The sequence below is a fragment of the Panthera pardus genome, unplaced genomic scaffold (assembly GCF_024362965.1).
Source record: "Panthera pardus isolate Hobbes unplaced genomic scaffold, ASM2436296v1 HiC_scaffold_24, whole genome shotgun sequence".
Taxonomy (NCBI): Eukaryota; Metazoa; Chordata; class Mammalia; order Carnivora; family Felidae; genus Panthera; species Panthera pardus.
In genome coordinates, this window is record NW_026526810.1 from 102899794 (window position 1) to 102923905 (window position 24112).

Below are 24112 nucleotides of genomic sequence, written 5' to 3' on the forward strand. Positions count from 1 at the left end.
CTCCAGGCTCTGAGCTGTCAGCACAGAGCCCGACGCGGGGCTCGAACTCACGGACCGCGAGATCATGACCCGAGCCAAAATCGGCCGCCTAACCGACTGAGCCACCCAGGCACCCCTCTCTATTATCCTTAAACCCCTTCCTCCACAGCATATCCTCATGTGGTCAGTCAGGCTCGTAGTTAACATCAGAAGGGGCAGTAATTCGTCCCTGTTGTTTAGGGTGCATTTCATTGGGTTTAAATCTTTCCGAAAATGAAAAGGCAGATAAAAAGCCAGTGACACTGCACTTTTCAATAGCAATCATTGGAATGTGTTGTGAGTAATGTTGTTTCGTACTATACTGTACTGCACAAACTTCTAAAATTAGGCTCCAGACATGCTGTAACAGGTTGTCTTTTGGAATGTTCATTTGCAATTCAATTGGAACTGGGGCAGTGTTTTCACAGGGAAGCGAGGCTGTTATAATTGATGCCAAAGCTCCCAGATTAGTGGTCCACACATGCTTCCTCAGCAAACGCAGAACTCAGAGTAGGGAAGCGTTGAGTGGTTCAAACACTGAGCCTTTACACTTCCTTGTAACATCAGGAACCCAGGGGAGGCTGCCCTGGGAGAGTCTCCAGTAGCTCTTTCAGCAAAACTGCAGGAAAATGCGCTGCCAGCTGCCTCAGAAACCAGTATAGGTAATTTGTTAGTTGGGCTGCTGGGCTATTTGGTATAAATTAGGACTGCCTGTATGTAACGTTAGAAATACATAGCATAAAGAATCTATAAAAATGAAAATTCACCATGAACCTGAGATGCTAATTACAATGATAACTATCAAAGCCCTCCCTCTGCCATAGCTCACATCAGCTAAATGAAAAGGTAAGTGACATGTGTTGACTCACTTGTTACTTCTTTCAAAACAGTTCACACTTCTGACTGTTCGCTGATTACTGTTGGCATTTGCCAACATTAATCCAAATGATTGTTTTCTTTTTAGGGGCCTTGTAGAGAAGAAGGAGATGGAATTGGTTATAAGGAAGTTAGAAGCAGCGCAGAATTACCTGGCACAGAAGTACTGCGTCCTTGTCCTGGGTTTGGCAATGCCTGATAAGCATCACATGTGCTGCGGGAAGTAAGTGCACATTTACGATTTCAGGAGGTCTCTACGTGTGTGCATATCCATACCCTTGAGACCCTTACATTTGACTTCTGGAGCCCTTGCAAAAGTTTCCTTCCCTGTTGTACAGAATAATTGGGCTCAGGTGAGACTCTGCCCCAAACACACGTGATGTCTCGTTTGAGAAAGCCAAGTGAGTATGCGAAGAACCTCAGAATTGACACTGCTTAGGTTTAAAAGACTTTTCTCTCAGCATATACTGGCTCAGTAGAATCTTGCTCTCAACCTGGAAGGCTTCCTGTGGCCGGCCCGGGTCCCCATGGTGATGAGCCAGTGTCCCAGGGGGCCCTGGGTGTGTCCCCTTCCGCTGCTCATTTTGTAGCAATAGTAGTGGGTGCAAGCTAGTAAGGTGGGGGTTATAAGATGATGCTGTTTGTGGGGAGTTGATCTTTGCCTTAGAAGGACAGTTTATATATTACTGTAATTAAAATTTATCTTTTAAAGTTTATATTGAGAGTGTGTGTGTGTGTGTGCATGTGCACATGCACAGGCAGGGGAGGGGCAGAGAGAGAATTCCAAGCAGGCTCCACACTGTCAGTGCGGAGCCTGGCTTGGGGCTCCATCTCATGAACCATGTGATAATGATCTGAGCAGATTCAAGAGTCAGAAGCTTAACTGACTGAGACACCCAAGCACCCCTCTGTAATTAAAATTTAAAAGCGTCTTATTACAGGAGAGTTGGGAGGCATTGGAGGGAAAACTCTGATCCTTAAACACTGACCCCCTCCCCCCAAATCTCCTCCTCTGAGCAGTTTCACAACAGGCTCGAGGGCCATGCCACGGCCGTGGCCCGAACTCTTATTTTTAACTTTATAGGCAAAGAACACAATTCATGGTTTCTCTCCGCATTCTCCACGTTTTCAAGATACAGATATTTCTATATGCTTTGTTCATGTTCTGTATTTTCTGTGTCCCTTATTCTCTTATTCTGCTTACATAATTTCACCTACCACTTTGAATAGCCACTATAGTTACTCTACTGTGTAATACGCCAGTTTGTTTCACCATTCCTTCTGTGCATGCTTATTATGTGGTTTCAGTTTTTCTGCCTTGTGATATTTCTGCATTGGATATCTTTACATAAACTACTTTGTCCATTTGGGCTATTTATTTATGGCTTATTGCCCAGAATGTATTTACCTAGAAGGCATGGACAGTTTCCTAGCTCTTGTTACATATTGCCAGATGTTCTCCAAAAAGGTTAAACCATTTTGTATCACCATCAGCAGCAAGCGTACCTAGCTCTATTAGTTTGATTTTTTTGATAGCTTGCAGTTGTATAAAAAGCTTACAGCTATTTGACTTTTGAATATCTTTCATGAGTTTGGAGTCTGTGCTCTTTTTCTGTATAAAATAACTTATTGCATGATTATTATATTTGTTAAAATTAATTATTGCCGCATTTAGTGTTAACCATTTATCAAGTAGAAACTGGGTATTTGTATAATTTATGTTTCATGTAGCAAGGATTTCCTATTTGTTTTTCTAGTTTGTTGCTTTCCTTTTGATGTTTATGTGTTTACACATTATGAAAATGTTAAGAATTTTTGTTTATTTGAACATTTATACCTTGTTTCTTTTTTTAAATTTCTTTTTAAAAAATTAATTAATTAATTAATTTATTTATTTTTTTAATTTTTTTTTCCCAACGTTTTTTATTTATTTTTGGGACAGAGAGAGACAGAGCATGAACGGGGGAGGGGCAGAGAGAGAGGGAGACACAGAATCGGAAACAGGCTCCAGGCTCCTAGCCATCAGCCCAGAGCCTGACACGGGGCTCGAACTCACGGACCGCGAGATCGTGACCTGGCTGAAGTCGGACGCTTAACCGACTGCGCCACCCAGGCGCCCCTTAATTTATTTTTTTAATCTACATCCAAGTTTGTTAGCATATACTGCAACAATGATTTCAGGAGTAGATTCCTTAATGCCCTTTACCCATTTAGCCCATCCCCCCCCCCCACAACCCCTCCAGTAACCCTCTGTTTGTTCTCCATATTTAAGAATCTCTTATATTTTGTCCCCCTCCCTGTTTTTATATTATTTTTGCTTCCCTTCCCTTGTGTTCATCTGTTCTGTATCTTAAAGTCCTCATATGAGTGAGGTCATGTGATATTTGTCTTTCTCTGACTAGTTTTGCTTAGCATATAATACCCTCAAGTTCCATCCACATAGTTGCAAATGGCAAGATTTCATTCTTTTTGATTGCCGAGTAATACTCCATTTTGTGTGTGTGTGTGTGTGTGTGTGTGTGTGTGTGTGTGTATATTTGTGTGTGTGTGTATATATATATATATATATATTACATCTTCTCTATCCATTCATAAACCAATGGACATTTGGGCTCTTTCCATACTTTGACTACTGTTGATAGTGCTGCTGTAAACATTGGGGTGCATGTGCCCCTTTGAAACAGCACACCTGTATCCCTTGGGTAAATACCTAGTAGTGCAATTGCTGGGTCATAGGGTAGTTCTATTTTTAATTTTTTGAGGAACCTCCAGACTGTTTTCCAGAGTGGCTGCTCCAGCTTGCATTCCCACTAAGAATGCAAAAGAGATCCTCTTTCTCCACATCCACGCTAACATCTGTTGTTGCCTGAGTTGTTAATGTTAGCCATACTGACAGGTGTGAGGTGGTATCTCATTGTGGTTTTGATTTCTATTTCCCTGATGATCAGTGACGTGGAGCATTTTTTCATGTGTTGGTTAGCCATCTGAATGTCTTTGGAGAAGTGTCTATTCATGTCTTTTTCCATTTCTTCACTGGATTATTTGTTTTTTGGGTGTTGAGTTTTATAAGTTCTCTATAGATTTTGGATACTAACCCTTTATCTGATATATCATTTGCAAATATCTTCTCCCTTTCTGTCGGTTGCCTTTTAGTTTTGCTGATTGTTTCCTTCTCTGTGCGGAAGCTTTTTATTTTGATGAGGTCCCAGTAGTTCATTTTTGCTTTGGTTTCCCTTGCCTCTGGAGACGTGTTGAGTAAGAAGTTGCTGTGGCCAAGGTCAAAGAGGTTTTTGCCTGCTTTCTCCTCTAGGATTTTGATGGCTTCCTGTCTTACATTTAGATCTTTCATCCATTTTGAGTTTATTTTTGTGTATGGTGTAAGAAAGTGGTCCAGGTTCATTCTTCTGCATGTCGCTGTCCAGTTTTCCCAGCACCATTTGCTGAAGAAACTGTCTTTATTCCATTGGATATTCTTTCCTGCTTTGTCAAAGACTAGTTGGCCATACGTTTGTGGATCCATTTCTGGGTTCTCTATATTGTTCCATTGATCTGATTGTCTGTTTTTGTGATATATTTTTTTAACAAATGTTTTAAATGTTTATTTTTGAGAGAGAGACAGAGACAGAGAGAGCAGGGCAGGGGCAGAGAGAGAGGGGGACAGAGGATCTGAAGCGGGCTCTGTGCTGACAGCAGGGAGCCTGATGTGGGATTTGAACACACAAACCTGAGCTGAAGTCAGACACGTGACCAACTGAGATACCCAGACGCCCTTGTTTCTGATGCTATTCAAAAGTCATATAAGTTCATCATCAGCTTTCCAATTTCCTTTTCAATCACTTGTAAAATTTCTTTTTCTCATCATTACTCTAATTTCTTCTGTCTGCAAATTGTCATTTCAAATTGAGAAAACTAGACTTTGTGATTTGTATTAGTCAGCTCGGCTGCCATAACAAATTACCACAGACTGAATGCCTTAAACATCAGAAATTTTATTTTCTCATAGTTCTGAAGCTTGGAAGTCCGAGATCAGGAGGCCAGCCTTGTCGAGTTCTGGTGAGGGCCCCCTTACTTGGCTTGCAGACAGCTGCCTTCTCACTGGGCCCTTGTTGGTGGTCACTGGGCCCTTGTTGGTGGAAAGAGAAAGCCCTGGTCTCTCCTTCTTTCCTTTTTTTTTTTTTAACATTTATTTATTTTCGAGACAGAGAGAGACAAAGTATGAACGGGGGAGGGTCAGGGAGAGGGAGACACAGAATCTGAAACAGACTCCAGGCTCTGAGCTGTCAGCACAGAGCCCGACTCGGGGCTTGAACTCACGGACCTCGAGATCATGACCTGAGCCGAAGTCAGCCGCTTAACCGGCTGAGCCACCCAGGCGCCCCAGCCTTCTTTCCTTTTTTAAATGTTTATTTACTTTTGAGAGAGAGAGAGCAGAGGAGGGGCAGAGAGAGGGAGATAGGATTGGAAACCAGAAACGGGCCCTATGCTGATAGCAGAGAGCCCAGAGAGCCCCATATAGGGCTTGATCTCACAAGGCCTGAGCTGAAGTCAGATGCTTAACCAACTGAGTCCCCAGGTGCCTCCTTTTTTCTTGACACTAATCCCATCATGGGGATTCTACCCTCATGATGTCATCTGAACCTAATTACTAAGACCCTACCTCTAAATGCTATCACAATGGGGGTTGTTAAGGCTTCAACATATGAATTTGGGGGTGGGGCTGGGAGACACAAACCTTCAGTCCACAACAAAGTTAAAAAAACACCTACTCTAAAAAAATAATTGAATTGCCAATATTTAATGTTTACTCTTTAAAAGCACATGTGCATGCAGTAAGACTAATTTTGAGATTAAAAAAACCCAAACTATAAATAATTATATCATAATTAGAGATTTTATCATATCTTTTAGTTCTGTGGATATAGAATCTACACTTAAGTTATTTTTTTTAAGATAAATTCTCTCTTTTTTTTAATGTTTAATTTTGAGAGAGAGAGAGAGAGAGAGAGAGAGTGAGCAGGAGAGGGGCAGAGAGAGATGGAGACACGGAATCTGAAGCAGGATCCAGGCTCTGAGCTGTCAGCACAGAGCCCAATGTGGGGCTCAAAATCACAAACTGCGAGGTCATGACCTGAGCCGAAGTCAGATGGTTGACTCAACCACCCAGGCATCCCAAGTTGTTATACTTGGAATGGTACATTTTTATTACAATCTAATTTTTATACAAACTTTAAAAGAACTCATTATGTTTGAAAGATAGTGATTGCCTTAGTTTACTACGAGTTAATCACCAGGAGGTGCTGGTCTTTTTGCAACATCACCTGCTTTTCTCCTGCCTGCCAGATAGCAGTTTGGAGAAGAATCCATTTAGAGCTTACCACCTACCATTCACATAACAGATTCCATACAGGTCAAAGAGGCAAACAAAGGATATTGAGGAAAACAGATTATAAGCATGTCTTTGCCAGTAAAAGTTGTTAATTGGCCATGGGTGTTGATTATATCCTCCAGTGGAGTTTTTATTGTTCTTTGGCTATTTTTTTATTTTTTATTTTTTTAATGTTTATTTATTATTGAGAAACAGAGAGACAGAGCATGAGCAGGGGAGGGGCAGAGAGAGGAGGAGACACAGAATCGGAAGCAGGCTCCAGGCTCTGAGCTCTTAGCACAGAGCCTGATGCAGGGCTTGAATTCACAAACCGGAGATCATGACCTGAGCCAAAGACGGGCTTAACTGACTGATCCACCCAGGCGACCCTTTGGCTGTTTTTATGTAGAAGATGAGGACAGTTTTTGCCAGTTAAGAGTGATTTTAACATATCTTTATTTCACTTCCAATGTGAATAAGTTAATATTCTCATGAGAACATCTTCATGTGTATTTTCTGACTTTTTTTGTCTAATATATGCACACTTAATACTGGACTAGGACATCTTACACTATTTGTCTCTGGAGTTAAATTAAAGACTTCAGAGGAACCAGCAATTTGGGGGCTGTTAATTTTGTGCTTTCATGTTTCTTGAGAAGTAGGAGGACATGCCTTTCTATTCTAAATACATCTGTAAAATCCTGATATCGAGCAGGCTTTGGCACGATTTTGATGAACATATTCAGTAAAAGATCTCTGTTTTCCAAGATAGATAAGAAAACCTCTCTCTATGTGGCTCCCGCCATAGAATTAGACGTATTCTTTGGTTATGGCCAATTTGGGCTCCACCCCCATCTGTACCCTAGGATTTCCACCTCCCTCCTTTGCAGCTGGCACCTCATGGCTGACCAGAGAGGCTGGTGTGCAGATGAGCATAAGGAGAAAGGGGTTCATTAAAGCTCAGTGTATAAATCATCCTTAAGCCCCATTCCCTATTCCCACCCCCCCAGTCACATGCAGTAGGGCCTCTTTCCCCTCCCCCCAAATACATTCCTTTTATATTTCTCTTCCTTTGTGCAGACTAACCCTTGACCCTCCTTTAAACCCAGTTTCACCCAAAGCAGCACGGGGAATGGGAACATAACATGACATAAGTGGGAATCATAACTTTTCTTCTCTGGGGACCGGAACCCTTTAGGTTTGGCCCTAGGCTTTTTTTTTTTTTTTTTTTTTCCAGGAATGACTAAAAATATGATCTATTTTCTTCATTTTGGCTTAGTGCTAAGAGTCTAATGTAGCAAGAAGGAATAAGAAAGCATGCTAATAGGCCACTGAAAATCTGTGGATTTATCGCCAAGCTGGCTTTCCCCTCTTTCCTTTGGAGCCTGCCCTCGCAGGTGAAATGTGCAGCATTTTTGCTGACTAGCTTGGTAGCAATTTGCCACATGTGGCTGTTGAGCCCTTGGAATGTAGCTGGCCCATATTTAAAGGTGCCATAAATGTAAAACATACACTGTACAGAAAAGTCTAAAAATGGATGAAATACCTCATTAATCATTCTAAAATATTGATTACATATTAAAATGATAATATTTGAGGGTTTGGATACAATAAATGTATTGTTAAAATTAATTACACATGTTTCTTTTTACTGTGGCTACCAGAAATTTTAAAATTACATTTGTGGGGGCACCTGGGTGGCTCAGTCAGTTGAGTGTCTGACTCTTGATTTCGGCTCAGGTCATGATCCAGGGTCGTGGGATTGAGCCCCGTATTGGGCTTCATGTTGAGTGTGGAGCCTGCTTAAGATATCTCTCCCTCTCCCTCTCCCTCTCTCTCTCTCTCTGTCTCTCTCTCTCTCTGTCTCTCTCTCTCTCTCTCTGTCTCTCTCTCGCTCAGTCGGTTAAGTGTCTGGCTCAGGTTATGATCTCATGGTTCATGAGTTCGAGCCCTGCATTGGGCTCTGTGCTGACGACTCAGAGCCTGGAGCCTGCTTCAGATTCTGTGTCCCCCCACTCTCTCTTCCCTTCCCCTGCTCATGCTCTGTCTCTCTCTCTCTCTCTCTCTCAAAAATAAATAAACATTAAAAGAATTTTTTTTAGACCCTATTTCAATTTGAGGATTTGGAGTGTTTAAATTTGTTATTTATACTCAGTAAAATTTGAAATTTATAATCAATTTATAATTATTATGTACCTAACATAAAAATTATGAAATAAAATTGAAAAGAAAAACGACTCAAAATTCACTAAGAGATGAATTTGCAGATCAAACTAGGAGGTTCCCAAATGTGCTCATTTTCTGCCTCCATTTCCTGGACTCATTTCAGGTTTATATGCGGAGCTAAATCAGAATGGTAAGAAGAAGCCTGTTATATTTTGTACTTGATTTCCACACTGTAGGCTACATTAGTTTGCTTTAGGCTTTAAGGGAGAAGAAGTCCCAGTTTTATGGCAACTTGAGGGGAAGGAGAAGAGGTTCATGGTACCTTCTCTTCTAACGTTTAAAAAGAGAAGAAGAAAAGAAAAGAGGGGAAAGTGTGTGTTTCCTGTGCAATCTCTGTGTCATTTCAAAACCTCACTAAGATGGTGCTGGTTTGAGTTGTACAAACGCAAGTGCTGCTCTCAGTCTTCTCCCAGAAGGCAAGCTGACTTGGTATTCCAGAAACTGAGTTTGGTTGGTTTGTCTGCAGGGTGTCTGGTTTCAGCTGGCAGAGGCCGTGGAAGCAGGGAAATGCCACATGAGCACTCCTGTCAGGTGAGGGCCTCAGGTGGCACAGAAGGACGCTGAGGCTTGTCCCGAAAGCTTGTGCTGGGCTCTGTAGTTTAACGTTTTTATTCTGCAAAATATTCTAAAGGAAAAGCTTTTTTCTCTAGCATTCTGGTTACAGGGACAGTTGTGGAGCTGTGACAGGCCCAAGTTCTAGTACAGACTCTGTCCCTAATTAAATATGTCTTTGGACTTCAGTCTCCTCAGCTGTAAAGTGAGAATGATAATGCTGACTACACCACAGGGATCTTATGAGGGCTAAATATGATCATTTAAATGGTTTAGCATAATGCTTGCCACATAGTCCGTACTTCGTACTCGCTCACTGTGTTTATTGCCTTAGCTCCTTGTTGAAGACTTGCACGTGAGGAAACCAGTGTGTGAATGAAGATGCTGCAGGAGGGGAGGGGTCCACCCTGGTAAAAGCTGAACCACTTCTTCAGTGTTTCCCTCAAATAGAGGGCTAACGTAGGCTCGCACAGATCATGCAGTCCCTGTGAGAAGGCTGGAGGTCCTGAGGGGTTTGGGTCTTCTGGCCCAGACCACCAGAGTTCAGGACGGTTCTTGAAAGTCTGATAACAAGGGCCAATCCTTGGAGTCTCCGGCTCTGAAAGCAAGAAGCAGAAGCGAGACCAGAATCAGCCTTGGAGTGCCTGGGTCTAGCATCGGCCCCCTTGAGGGATCAAGTGATTGAAGGTGCACGGCCCTTCTCCATCAGTTCTCCAGTCCTCTGCCGGCCATGCCTGCTGTCCTCAGGCTGGGAATCAGAACTAGAATGGCCCATCTTAGGGAGGGGGCCAAGCTCAGTAAGCGTGCCCGTGTCAGTACAGTATCCTTAACACTGAATTTGTGTTACAAGGACTCCTGAGCAGATGCCTGCCTTTGGGAGACAAGGCTCAGCGTGCATACTGCATCTAGAAGGAAGAGCACACTGCCGTCCCAGTCGACTAGACATTTTTGAAAATATTTTTTTATCATCTTCTTTTTGTTTAAGATTTGATTCTTTGTCTTTTTCTCCATTTTAGCTTTACCCTCTAGTTCTTTATTTCCCTACCTAGTAACACCCCGTGTTACCTCCTTACCACCTTCCCGCTCTCGGAGAGCTTACTCCCGGACGCTCACATCACCAAAAAAACGTTCATTTCCTGCTGTCTGTCTTGTTTATCCTGAATTTGCATTGGGTGTTGATCTGGATAACCTGAGAAGCTGAAGAAAAAGATAACTGGGATTCATCAATGCCTTTTGATAGCATTTATGCGGCTAAATAGCCTTGGGGTCACAGGTATTGATCCTTTTGAAGATAGGGGCTTGCCCAGATCGCTGAAAGATTGAACTTCCCTCTCCACGTATAGTTGTGATTTTTTGTATTGCAGGGAGAAAAGATCAGATACACAGAAAGACTGGAAATTCTTTGAGGTGAGTCAGTTACCTTTTGGGGCTTTTCTGTCTTATATGAAACATGAAGTAGACCAAGAACCAATAGCCATGTGTCAGGCACTTATTTTTAGTGAATATCTTTTCTTCAAAGGATGCTAACAAGCTGTATGGCATCTCTTAAATTTTCCTCCTGCAAAGGTGAGTACATGTGTAATTTGCCACCACTTTTCAGGAATGTGCAGAAATTGGGTTATCTGGGTTTGTGTCTGCTTAGCAATGTTCTATAGACAGGTGAGAGTTCCTACCACCATAGCTGTGCACTGTGATTCTTGTCTGTTTTCTCTTGTAGTCCTTTTACACTTTCTGTACATATGTAGCTTGGATTGTGTTCCGACGTCAACACTTCACAGAGATTGAGGAAGAAATAGGAAGGCTCTTTCGTACCAATATGTTCAACATTCCTCGGAGGAAGCGTGAGGAGGAGGAATCAGGAGGGGAAAAGAAACACATGACTTTTGTACAATTCAGGTATGACATTTTGACTTTCCAAAGCTCGAGAACATTTCTAGAAAACTGGATGATGTAACCTAAATGTTACCTCTTCCCACCCAGGAGAATGATGGCGAAACGCCCAGCAATTAAAAAAGCCATTAACATGCGCTCTCCAGTCATGTCTACTCTGCTGCCATCTCTCAGAGAAAAAGCTCAGAATATCTTTGAGAAAAAGTATCATCAAGGAGTCGTCAAACTCCCGGCCCCGATGCAAGAGCACATGGAAAGTCTGGACTCTGTGCTCATGCCAAAGTAAGTGGTCCAAGGAGAGAGAAGGGAGAGCCCTGGGTTGTGTGCTAGGTTGGGCTGGGAGGGGCAGGGGTTTTAGATGCCGTGCCAAGGCCAGAAAGTTGAACGAAGATGAAAGCACCACCTTCCTACCCACCCCCTCCCCTCTCTACCTGCTTCCTTTCCCAGGCAGCTCTCGGTACACCCATCTAGACTAGAAAACATTGCTAGAAAGTTATGCTAGCCTTCAAATAGTTCTCATTTGGAGGAGGGAGTAGCAAACTCCATAAGCTGAGGGTTTTCCATTAGAAGACATATCTCTGGTAAGTGTGAAGAGAACCATTACAAAATCTTACTGTGGGCTGCTTTTGGACCCCTATTTAAAATCAGTGGTAGTTCATGGAAACGGAAAACTTCTATGTGTGTGTGTAATATGTGCATGTGTGTACGTATGTGTGTAGCTTACACACAAGCACACAACCACAGCCATACACCTCATTCTTTGGCCACACTGCTTCAGCTATACCAATAATTCTTTTCACAGAGTTGGCATCTTGGGGGAGCCTCGATGTCAGTTCAACCCCCAAACCCTCCTCCCCCTTGTACCAGAAGAAAACAAAAGAATGTCTGGGATACATTCTTCCCTGATAGAAAGAAATAACACGAGGATCCAGGATACACTGGACTTAGTCACGAGAACATTGTCCTCTCAAACAACATTCCCTAAATAACCTGGTACATTCCAGTTCTGTAATTAAGTCCCTGCATTTGAAGTAAACTACTTCAACTTAATCACTTTATATAGGACTAATATTTATTATTATTACGCTTTTTAAATTGTTCAAATTATTTTGTTAAAAGTTCAACAGTGGACTATTAAAAGAAATTTCAGAAAGCTCTTGGAAAGCTCATTTTCCTATATTTACTAGTTTGCTTTGTTATTTAGTTACTTCCTTGGCTTCTATGTGACTATTTAGAGTAACGTATTAGAACATTTAACCAGTGTTCTAGTAGACTAGTGAAGAGACAGTCTGTTTAGGGGGCGCCTGGGTGGCTCAGTTGGTTGAGCATCCGACTTCAACTCATGTCACGATCTTGCAGTTCATGAGTTCAAGCCCAACGTTGGGCTTGCTGCTGTCAGTGCAGAGCCTGCTTCGGCTCCTCTGTCTCCCTTTCTCTCGCCACTCCCCTGCTTGTGCTCTCTCAAAAATAAATAAAACACCTAAAAAAATAAACATTCTGTTTATTTGTTTCTAAGTTCATTTTTACTTTATGAGAGTATCTGGTACATTTGAAAATGAAATTTTATAAGGGAAATAAAATGTTTTTAAAATTAAATCTCGATGGCTATATTATTTTTCACGTTGAGATATAAAGTATATCTTGTTCATTTCAAAGCCTTTTAACATATACGTTTCATTCATTCTTTCGTTTACTCATTTGACAACAAATATGTATTGAGCCTCTGCTCTAAGTGTGCCTGGATGGCTTAGTTGGTTAAGCGTCCAACTTCGGCTTAGGTCATGAACTCACAGTTCATGGATCCGAGGCCTATGTTGGGCTCTGTGCTGACAGCTCAGAGCCTGGAGCCTGCTTAGGATTCTGTTTCCCTCTCTCTCCGCCCCTCCCCAGTTCTCACTCAGTCTCTCTCTGTCTCTCAAAAATAAACATTAAAAAAAAAAAAAAAGCCTCTGCTCCATCCAAAACCTTGTGGTGGGTTATGTAGGGAAAAGGGATCATCAAGACAGAGACCATATCCTCAGGTCTGGATGGTAGAGAAGATAAATAAAATACACACCTGCTCACAAGACAATTTTAAATGTATTAGAGGCCATGAAAGAGATAAAAACCAAGTGCCCTAAGAGGACCGAGCAGAAGAACAATCACTTCTAGGGGGACTGGGAGCATTCCAACTCAAATTTGGCTTTGCAGGGATTGGGTGACACTAAAGGGGGACTTCCAGTCAAGAAAGAACGTGTGCAAGGACACAGAGATGAAAAAGTGTGCCCTGTGAGGAAAGGCAAGAGCACAGTGGAGCAGAATGCAAAGGACAGCTAAATGTCCACTAGGGAGTGAGTTGGATGTTATCTGGCAGACGACGATTAGAAATCACTCGGGAAAGCACTCCACTATGTGGAATACAGAGCCACTGGTTCTATGTTACCATTTTAAAGTCCTGTAGGAGTTTCACCTGTTAAAACAACTGGATTGAATTAACCTTTCTGTGGTCACAAAGTTTATCCTCAAGCTTCAAAATCCTCCTCGGGCGCCTGGGTGGCTCCGTTGGTTAAGCATCTGACTCTTCATTTCAGCTCAGGTCATGACCTCTCAGGTTCGTGAGATCGAGCCCTGCATTGGGCTCTGTGCTGACAGCATGGAGCCTGCTTGGGATTCTCTCTCTCCTTCTCTCTCTGCCCCTCCTCCACTTGCACATGTGCTCTCTCTTGCTCTCTCAAAATAAACATTAAAAAAAAATCCTCCTGTTAGCCTTTAGCTAAAAATGCGTTCATTTCACAGAGAAAACTGGACACCTTCCCCAGATTTAATATCAAGAGCAGAGGCACATCAACTCCAGCCTACGGCTAATGCAGGATGGCTTCAACATACCCTCTGTCTTCATGCTGTTATTCTTTACCATCCAAGTCAATTCTGGTGACGACTCCCATTAAAACTGCAAAGTTTTTATCAAAATCGCGGGCTATGAACTAACTTTTGTTGGACTTTTACGTAGAGAATTTGGTTATAATACACTCCATCATGACAAGTTTCTATCTAGAATATGTTGACATGGTTTTATTTTTGGTTTTTATTTTTTTATATTTAAAAATGTTTAAACATTTTTTAATGTTTATTTTTGAGAGAGAGACAGACACAGAGACACAGAGTGTGAGCAGGGGAGGAGAAGAGAGAGGGAGACACAGAATCCAAAGCAGGCTCCAGGCTCTGAGCTGTCAGCACAGAGCCTGACATGAGGCTCGAACTCATGAACCGGCAGATCATGACCTGAGCTGAAGTCAGACACTTAACTGACTGAGCCACCCAGGTGCCCCTAGTTTTTGATATTTTAAAATAAAACCTGGGAATTATGAGACTTTTATAACTATCTTTCCTAGGGTGTTAGGCTTTTCTCTACCTCCCTTCTGAACAACGAGGCTTTGGTGTACATCATTTATCAATTCCTTCATTTGTTTACTCATTTTTTCATTCCATAGTTGGTATATCCCCACTCTGTGCTGGGCACCATGTTTGGTGCTAGGAATTCAGTGTGGAAAAAATATAGCCAGCTCTGACTTGGAACCAACAAGTCTTGGGGAGAGACAGACGGGAAACATACTCAGATATTGAACTAATCAAGTGGGGATGAATACCGCACAAGAGAAAAAGAATGCCAAGAGTGTGTAACCAGAGACTTGCTGGTATGTGAGAAACGGGCAGGGGAAGGAGAAGTCATCCCTGAGGAAGTAAGACTCGAAGACACACGGGATCAGAGCAGTGGGAAGCGAGGAGGGGAGTACTCCTAACTGTATTAGTTACCTATTGCTGTGAAACAAATTACCCCAAAACATAGTGGCTTAAAAGAGTAACATTTATTGTCTCACAGTTTCTGTGGATCAGGGATCTGGGTTTTTCATATATGACCTCTCATGTTGAGACATGTTCCCTCTAGACCTACTTTGCAGAGGGCTTTTCATGAATGGATGCTGTACTTTGTCAAATGCTTTTTCTGTGTCTATTGAAATTATCATATGGTTTTTATTCTTTCTCTATTATTGATGTGCTGTATCACATCGACTGATTTTTGAGTATTGAACCACCTTTGCAACCCAGGAATAAATATCATTTGATTGTGATAAGTGAGTTTTTAAATGTATTGTTGGATTTGGTTTGGTACTATTTTGTTGAGGATTTATGCATCTGTGTTCATTATAGATATTGGCCTGTAGTTCTCTCTCTCTCTCTCTCTCTCTCTCTCTCTCTCTCTCTCTCTCTTGTGGTATCTTTATCTGATTTTGATATCAGGGTAATGCTGGCCTCATAAAATGAATTTGGAAGTTTTCCTTCTTTTTCTATTTTTTGGAATACTTTGAGAAGAATAGGTATTAACTCTTCTTTAAATGTTTCGTAGAATTTGCCTTTGAAGCCATCTGGTCCTGGACTTTTGTTTGTTGGGAGATTGTTGAATACTGGTTCAATTTCTTTGCTGGTAATCAGACTGTTCAAATTTTCTATTTTGTCCTGTTTCAGTTTTGGTAGGTTGTACGTTTCTAGGAATTTATCCATTTCTTCTCGGTTGTCTCAAATTTGTTGGCATATAGTTTTTCACAATATTCTCTTGTAATTGTTTGTATTTCTGTGGTGTTGGTTGTTATTTCTCCTCTCATTTGTGATTTTATTTATTTGGGATGTTTCTCTTTTTTTCTTGATAAGCCTGACCAGAAGTTTATCAATTTTAATGACCTTTTTTCAAAGAACCAGTTCCTGGTTTCATTGATCTAGTTTATTGTTTGTTTGTTTGTTTGTTTGTTTGTTTTAGTTTCCATATCATTTATTTCTGCTCTAATCTTTATTATTTCCTTCCTCCTGCTTGTTTTAAGTTTTGTTTGTTCTTTTTATAGCTCCTTTAGGTGTAAGGTTAGGTTGTTTGAGATTTTTCTAGCTTCTTGAGATAAGCCTGTATTGCTATAAAGTCTCTATTGGAACCACTTTTGCTGTATCCCAAACGTTTTGAAACATTGTGTTTTCATTTTCATTTGTTTCCATGTACTTTTTAATTCTTTTTTATTTCTTGGTTTACTCATTCATTGTTTAGTTACATGCTATTTATGTCTATGTATTTGTGGTCTTTCCAGATTTTTTCTTGTGGTTGACTTCTAGTTTCATAGTGTTGTAGTCAGAAAAGATGCATGGTATGACTTTGATCTTTTTTAATTTGTTGAGGCTTGTTTTGTGGCCTAATATGTGATCTATTCTGGAGAATGTTCCATGTGCACTTGAAAAGAATGTGTATTCTGTTTTAGGATGGAATGTTCTGAATATGTGTGTTAAATCCATCTGATTCAGTGTGTCATTCAAAGCCATTTTTTCCAGGGCACCTGGGTGGCTCAGTCAGTTAAGCATCTGACTCCTGGTCTCAGTTCAGGTCATGATTTCTCAGTTCATGGGTTTGAGCCCCATGTCGGGCTCCACACTGACAATGCAGAGCCTACTCATGATTCTCTCTCTGTCCCTCTCTCTCTGCCTCTCCCCTGCTCTCTCTCTCTCTCTCTTTAAAAATAAATAAAACTTTGAAAAAAAAAAGAAAAAGAAAACAAAGCCATTATTTCCTTGTTGATTTTGTTTAAATGGTCTGTCCATTGATGTAAGTGGGGTGTTAAAATCCCCTACTACTGTTGTATTATCGATTAGTTTCTTTACGTTTTTTTTAAAGTTTATTTATTTTGAGAGAGGGAGAGCACATGTGCGTTCACGAGGAGAAGAGAGAAAGGGAGAAGATTGAATCCCAAGCAGATCTCTGTTGAATAAATATTTATAATTGTTACATCTTCTTGTTGGATTGTCCCCCTTATTAGATAGTGTCCTTCTTCGACTCTTGTTATAGTCTTCGTTTTAAAGTCTATTTTGTCCAATATAAGTATTGGTACTCTGGCTTTCTTTTGACATCCATTTGCATGATAAATGTTTCTCCACCCTCTCACTTTCAATCTGCAGGTGTCCTTAGGTCTAAAATTAGTCTTTTGTAGGCAGCAAATAGATGGGTCTTGTGTTTTATCCATTCTGTTGCCCTGTGTTTTTTTATTGGAGCATTTAGTCCATTTACATTCAAAGTAATTATCAATAGATATGTATTTATTGCTATTTTATTACTTTCTGAAGATTGTCTCTGACCCTTTCTTGTCTTCTTTCATGGTTTGCTGGCTTTCTTTAGTGATATATTTTATTTTCTTTCTCTTTATTCTTTGCATATTTATTAGTGGTTTTTGATTTGTGGTTACCATTAGGTTTGTTTATAACTTCCTCTGCACGTAGCAGCCTATATTATTAATTTGATGGTCATTTAAGGTTGAGCCCATTCTTTACTCCTCTCCTCCCACATTTTAGGTATATAGTGTCATATTTTATATTCTTTTATTTTGTGAGTTCCTTGAATGATTTTTTAAATAGAATATTCATTTTTACTGCTTTTGTGTTTCCGACCTTCAAACTGCCATTTTTGGTCTTTCCTTTCCACTCAAAAAGTCCCCTTTAGTTTTTCTTGCAGGGCTGGTTTAATGGTCATAAACTCCTTTAGTTTTTGTTTGTCTGGGAAACCATCTCTCCTTTTATTCTAAATGATAGCCTTGCTGGATAGAGTGTTGTTGTTGTTGTTTTTATTTTATTTTTTAATGTTTGTTTATTTTTGAGAGAGAGCCAGAGCGTGAGCCAGGGAGGGGCAGAGAGAGAGGGAGACACAGAATCTGAAGCAGACTCCAGGCTCTGAGTGGTCAGCATAGAGCCTGACTTGGGGCTTGAACCCACGAACTGTGAGTTCTTTCTCTTTAGAGAGATCATGACCTGAGCCGAAGTTGGATGCTTAACCAACTGAGCCACCCAAGTGTGCATGTATAGAGTATTCTTAGCTGCAGGTTTTTCCCATTCATCACTTTGAATATATCATGCCTCCTTTCTGGCTTGGAAAGTTTCTACTGAAAAATCTGCTGACAGCTTTATGGGGTTTCCTTTGTATATAACTGTCTTTATCTTGCTGCTTTTAATATTTTTTTTAAAGTTTATTTATTGTGAGAGAGAGACAGAAAGAGCATGAGAGTAGGGGAGGGACAGAGAAAGGGAGAGAGAGAGAAAATCTCAAGCAGGCCCTGTGTTGTCAGTGCAGAGCCTTACATGGAGCTCAATCCCGCAAATCATGAGGTCATGACCTGAGCTAAAACTAAGAGGCAGACACTTAACTGACTGAGCCACCCAGGTGCCCCAATATTTTTTCCTTATCACTATATTTTGCCATTTTAATTACAATATGTCTTGGCATGGATCTGCTTTTATTGATTTTGTTGGGAATTCTATGTGCTTCCTGGATCTGGATATCTGTTTCCTTCCTCAGATTAGGGAAGTTTTCAGGTATTACTTCTTCAAATAAATTCTCTGTCCCCTTTTCTCTCTCTTCTCCTTCTGGGACTCCTATAATACAAATGTTATTACATTTGATGGAGTCACTGGGTTTCCTAAGTCTATTCTTGTTTTGCATAATTCTTTTTTCTGTCTTTTGTTCAGCTTGATTACTTTCCATTACTCTGTCTTTGGGGTCACTAATTCAGTCCTCTGCTTCTTCTAGCCTGCTGTTCATTCCATCAAGCAAATTCTCAAATAATCAAATTTTTAAACGGGTAAAGAATTTGAACAGATATTATTCCAAGGAAGATATGAAATTGGCCATAAGCACATGAAAAAATGCTGAACAATCTTAGTCATTATGGAAATGCAAATCAAAACCACAATGAAATACCATTTCGTACCCACTAAGATAGCTATAAGCAAAAAGCCAGACAAAAACAAGTGTTGATGAGGATCTGGAGTAATTAGAACCTTCACAACATTGCTGGTGGGGATGTAAAATGATGCAGCCACTTTGGAAGAAAGGTTGTCTGTTCCTCAAAAAGTTAAGTATAGAATCACCTTATGACCTAGCAATTCTACTCTTAGACATATACCCAAGAGAATTGAAAACAGATGTTTCATAAACACATGTACACAAATGTTCATAGAAATACCATTCATAATAGATTTAAAAAAATGGAACAACCCACATGTCTAACAGTTGATGAATGGGTAAACAATATGTGGTATATCCATACAATGGAATATTATGCAGCCATGAAGAATGAAGCACTAATTCATGCTACAATGTGAATAAAGCTTAAAAAATCATGCTATATGAAAGAAACCAGACACAAAAAGCCACATATCTGTGATTCCAATGGTGTGAAATGTCTAGAATAGGGAAATCCATAAAGACAAGGTAGATTAGTGGTTGCCAGAGGCTGAGGAGAGGAGGGAATGGTGAGTGACTGCTAACAGGCACAGGATTTGATTTGGGGTTGATAAAAATGTGCATCAGATAGTGTTAATGGTTATACATGATGAATATACTATCCCCGAATTGTACACTTCATTTATTTATTTATTTATTTAATTTTTTTTCAATATATGAAGTTTATTGTCAAATTGGCTTCCATACAACACCCAGTGCTCATCCCAAAAGGTGCCCTCCTCAATACCCATCACCCACCCTCCCCTGCCTCCCACCCCCCATCAACCCTCAGTTTGTTCTCAGTTTTTAAGAGTCTCTTATGCTTTGGCTCTTTCCCACTCTAACCTTTTTTTTTTTTTCCTTCCCCTCCCCCTGAATTGTACACTTTAAAAGAGTGAATTTTATAGTGACTTATATCTCAATTTAAAGAAAAAGAAGGAAATTATGAGAAACTGCCACATGATGACTAAATGTAATGTAATATAGGGGCGCCTGGGTGGCTCAGTCGGTTAAACGTCCGACTTCGGCTCAGGTCACGATCTCACGGTCTGTGAGTTCAAGCCCCGCGTCGGGCTCTGTGCTGACAGCTCAGAGCCTGGAGCCTGCTTCACATTCTGTGTCTCCCTCTCTCTGCCCCTCCCTCACTCATGCTCTGTCTCTGTCTCTCTCTGTCAAAAATTAATAAACATTAAAAAAAATTTAAATGTAATGTAATATCTTGGAAAGAATCCTGAAATAGAAAAAGGACATTAGGAAGAGATTAAGGAAATCTTACTAAGGTGTGGATTGTAGTTAATAGTAATGTATCAGTATTGGTTCATTAATTGTGGCAAATATATCATACTAATGTAAGATGTTAATAATAGGGAAACCGGGTGTAAGGTATACAGGAATTCTCTATGTTATCTTTGCAATTTTTCTTTAAATTTAAAATTGTCCTAAAATAAAAATTTGATTTAAAAAATGTTCGGCAGATACCTCTGTAGGATTCTGATACGTGGGCACAGAGATGAACAACATGCTGTCCTCTATGCAAGTTGCTCTCTGGGCATCAGGGGAAAGATAAGACAAATACAGGTTCGAAAAGGACACTGGGTGTCAGAAATCAAGAAAAACAGTGCACTAGAGCTTAAGGGAGAGAGCCCATCAGGTGGAGGCAGTGAGAGGTGGGCACGGAGATGGGTCTTGAAGACGTAAGGGGTCTGGATAGGCAGACAGGGGTGGAGCGTACCAGGGAATACTTCCAGGGGTTCTCACGGCGCTCAGACCTGGAAACTGCGGGGCCATGAGGCCTTGTATCTTTGAGCTGGACCACGGGGTTGGTTCAGGAATAGTGAGGACTTCTTTACACAGAAAGATGAGGTCTTGTTGCTTAGCCTTCTGCTGATGACTGCAGAATTCTTTTCTGTTTGGTCTTTGTTTTAAAGCTGCCTGCTCCAGGGATCTAGAGCATCTGAAACATCACTATTGCAGGATTCAGCCTGCCCAACCCTATCATCCTATTTTGGACTTCGTTTATGGCATTCTGATCGCCCAGCTGATTTTTATGCAAAGTAAGAAGAATAAATTTGACTCCTCCGGGGCCATTTTCATTCACCCCTCCTGCCTCTGAACAAGTTTCAGGTTGCAGAAAGCAAGCAGTTTCAGGGAACAGAGAGCACAGGGTGAACTGTCCCCTGTTGCATTTGCAGATTGTCTCCAGAGCGGCCTGTGTCTTGCAGCGGGCTCATGTTGTTCTTTGTTTCTGAGTTTGGGCACATGCTGGTGGCTTTCTCTCTGGGGGTGACACCTGAGGCAGTCCAGGTGAGCTGTGCCAAGGGCCTTAGTGTCCAAGACCTCTTCCTTTGCACCCTGGCCTTCCTCCTCCTCCTTGTACAGAAGGATTTGTTCTCATTTCCTTTACTTCTCCTACCTCTAACCCAGCTGCCTAAGCCGAGAAAAGAGAGAATGCCCTGGGCCGAGGGCCTCAGCCCTCACCCTGAGAAGTCAGGCCACACTGAAACCTGGCACAAGAGTGGCCACCCGAGCCTAGGACCTTGAGGGGGCTCACCTCTCCTGCCTTCACTGGCCAGCGTCAGAACACTGGAACTATTTAAAATCAAAATTTTAGCTATTTTAAATCAAAATCTATTTGTGGATGCCCCATATCAGTCCATACTTCTTAGAAATGCTTTGTAATGACATCAGCCCTCCTCCCCTAATGTACACAAGTAAACCTTGTTTGGTGTAAAACAAAAACCCTTAGAAAACACAAAGAAACACAAAACCTTAGAAAAGCACAGAGAGGAGGAAAAAAAAAACCTTATCGCCAATGTTTCGTGAATCCGCTTCCAGTCATCCGTGTGCACACACGCACAGACAAAAACCGGGTCGTGCCGTGTGCTGTTGTCCTCACCCCGCCTTCTTCCCGTGGTAATGCGTGGTGCACATTCTCCTACAGCAGCCAATACTCAGCTGAAATATTTTTTTTAAATGTTTATTTCGAGACAGCATGAGCAGGGTAGGGGCAGAGAGAGGGAGAGAAAGAATCCCAAGAAGGCTGCGTGCTCAGTGCAGAGCCTGATGCAGAGTTCAACCCCATGACCATGAGATCATGACCTGAGCCGAAATCAAGAGTTGGACGCTTGACTGACTGAGCCAGCCAGGTGCCCCTGAAATACGATTTTCATTGCCTTGTAGTATTCTGTGGTATGAACCTGTCATTGTATCCTTGCCCAATCCCTTATGTTATTTTATACGTACTTTATCACTCAAACTGATGGTGGTTTTCTCAGGATAAAGCCCAGCAATGATATTGCTGCATCAAAGAGCACACTCATCCTCCAGACCTTATTATTACCCAATCTCCTCCGGGAAGGCTGGTCCCAAAGCACACGACCTCCATCTCTGTGTGAGAATCCTCACTGGGGCATTATCATTTCTTTGAATCATTGCGAATTCTATGGCAGTGAAAGATAGATTTGTATGTTCATTCTAGTTTATACTTCCAAATAAGAGTAGGGGTGAATACCTCTTCACATCGCATCTCCTTTCCTGATTTATCACAGGAATCATAATATAAGAAATGACTGTTTCTTGGAGTAAATGCATTTCCCAGCCCAAGGTACTATATTAAGGTATTACAGATAATAAAAGTAACAGCGCCTTGTTATAAATTCTGGGTGAAGGCCAATGGTCTCTCAGTGTTTCTTCTTAATTGATAAAATTCAGTTGTCCGTCTTTTAGCTCAGAATCTTAAAATGCTTTCCAGATCCCAGGTAAACTTGTTAAAACACTTTTTAGGTACTTGTTTGTAGGAGTTCTAATCTGCCTCAGCAACTCCTGACCCTCCGGCCTCACCTCCAGTCTGGGAGTGATGAGAGCAAACCAGTCTGAACTCAGGTACCTGGTTATTTACCTAACTCATACACTTTGCTTATTTTTTTATTATTGGACTCTATTTTGATCTTTGTATTATTGATTTGTCATTCTTTGAAGAAATTGCAAATGGCCCTATGAAGAAACCAGGTTACAGAAAAGCTGAATATAGTGAGATCCCGTGTGTCTAAAACACACATATATTTATAGAAAGTCTGGAAGGAAATAACTAAATTATTAACAATTCTGCCTGAGAAGTAGGATTGTGAATGATTTTTTTTTTTTAAGTTTATTTATTTATTTTGAGAGAGACAGAGTGCCAGTGAGGGAGGAGAAGAGAGAGAGGGAGGCAGAGAATCCCAGGCAGGGCTCCACACTGTCAGCATGGAGCCTGATGCAGGGCCCGAACCCGTGAAACCATCGAGATCATGACTTGAGCTGAAACCAAGAGTCAGACGCTTAACTGACTGAGCCACCCAGGCACCCCATGAATGATTTTTCTTTAAACGTTTTTGCTTACGTGTACTTTCTATTTTTTTACAATAGATTAAAAAATAGCGTCCCCAATGTCTTGCATAGTGGTGACATCTAACACCCACCCCCATCGGGCAGCACAAAGAGACATCAAAAGACGTCAAAAGATGAGCAAACGATGTGAGTAGGTAATTAGCCACAGAAGGAGAAGCACAAATGGCCAATATGAAGAGGTATTTGTTCTCACTACTCATTGGATGTCTAGATTAGAACATATGATTCCATTTTCACCTATAGAATTAGCAAAGATTTCAAGAAATGACAATGTCTAATGTTGGCAGGAGGCTGGAGAAGTAGGCATTCTCACACACTGACGGGGAATATACTCTGGAAATCAATTTGGCAGGAACATATTACTTTTTGAACATGTCTGTGTACTTGTATATGCATTTAGGGCTGATTCAAATGTCAGTTTCCTTCATGTCAATCTGTGGTGATTTGAGACTTAATGAGGGGTGGAGCTATATCATTTCATCCAGCCCTGTGACCAGAGAGATACTTCAGAAGTGCTTTGGAGGGTGATTATGATATTGATAAATAGTTTAGCACCCTGAATGTACAAGCAGTCGTCAGTCATTGACGGAAAGCCTACTCAGCAGTCAGTGCCTTGCTAGATCTATGAAGGATTCAAGAAGAATAAGGTGGGGTTCCTGTTCTCACAGCTGAACTCCAGAGTCAGGACAAAGCTCAGTCCAAAATGGGGAAGTGTGCAGGTAAGCTCGATTGTGAAGTAGAAACTTAAGGGCTCAGCAATCCGCCAGCTCATAATCATCCTTGCAGAAATAGCGAGGACCCTGGGGAGGAGGAGCTCCTGTTTCATTTTCCCTGCTCACTCCATCTTCCTCCCGCACTGATGCTTTGGTGAACACTTACCACGCAGCACGGCGGTTGCATCTGAGTTTGCCTTGTTTCCCTGGCAGGCAGTGAACTCTTTCAAGTGTAGCCCAGGGCAACCCAGATAGTTGATGAGGGAAAGTTTCTGTGTCGAAATATTCCAGGTGATAAATGTAGAA

General features: G+C 41.3%; 1 protein-coding gene across 3 annotated transcripts in view; it reads left to right on the forward strand.

The window, feature by feature from the left end:
- Positions 1 to 24112, forward strand: part of PPP1R36 (protein phosphatase 1 regulatory subunit 36) — a 44773-nt gene that overhangs the window by 18901 nt on the left and 1760 nt on the right. For 2 of the 3 annotated variants that reach the window (XM_019451567.2, XM_019451565.2), the window contains 5 exons: positions 983 to 1117; positions 10402 to 10444; positions 10755 to 10933; positions 11018 to 11209; positions 20636 to 20761. In XM_019451567.2, coding sequence (XP_019307112.1) covers positions 983 to 1117; positions 10402 to 10444; positions 10755 to 10933; positions 11018 to 11209; positions 20636 to 20761 — 675 coding nt within the window. Of the gene's footprint in view, positions 1 to 982; positions 1118 to 10401; positions 10445 to 10754; positions 10934 to 11017; positions 11210 to 11729; positions 12421 to 20635; positions 20762 to 24112 lie in introns of those variants that run through there. The other variant, XM_019451566.2, reaches the window with a different exon arrangement.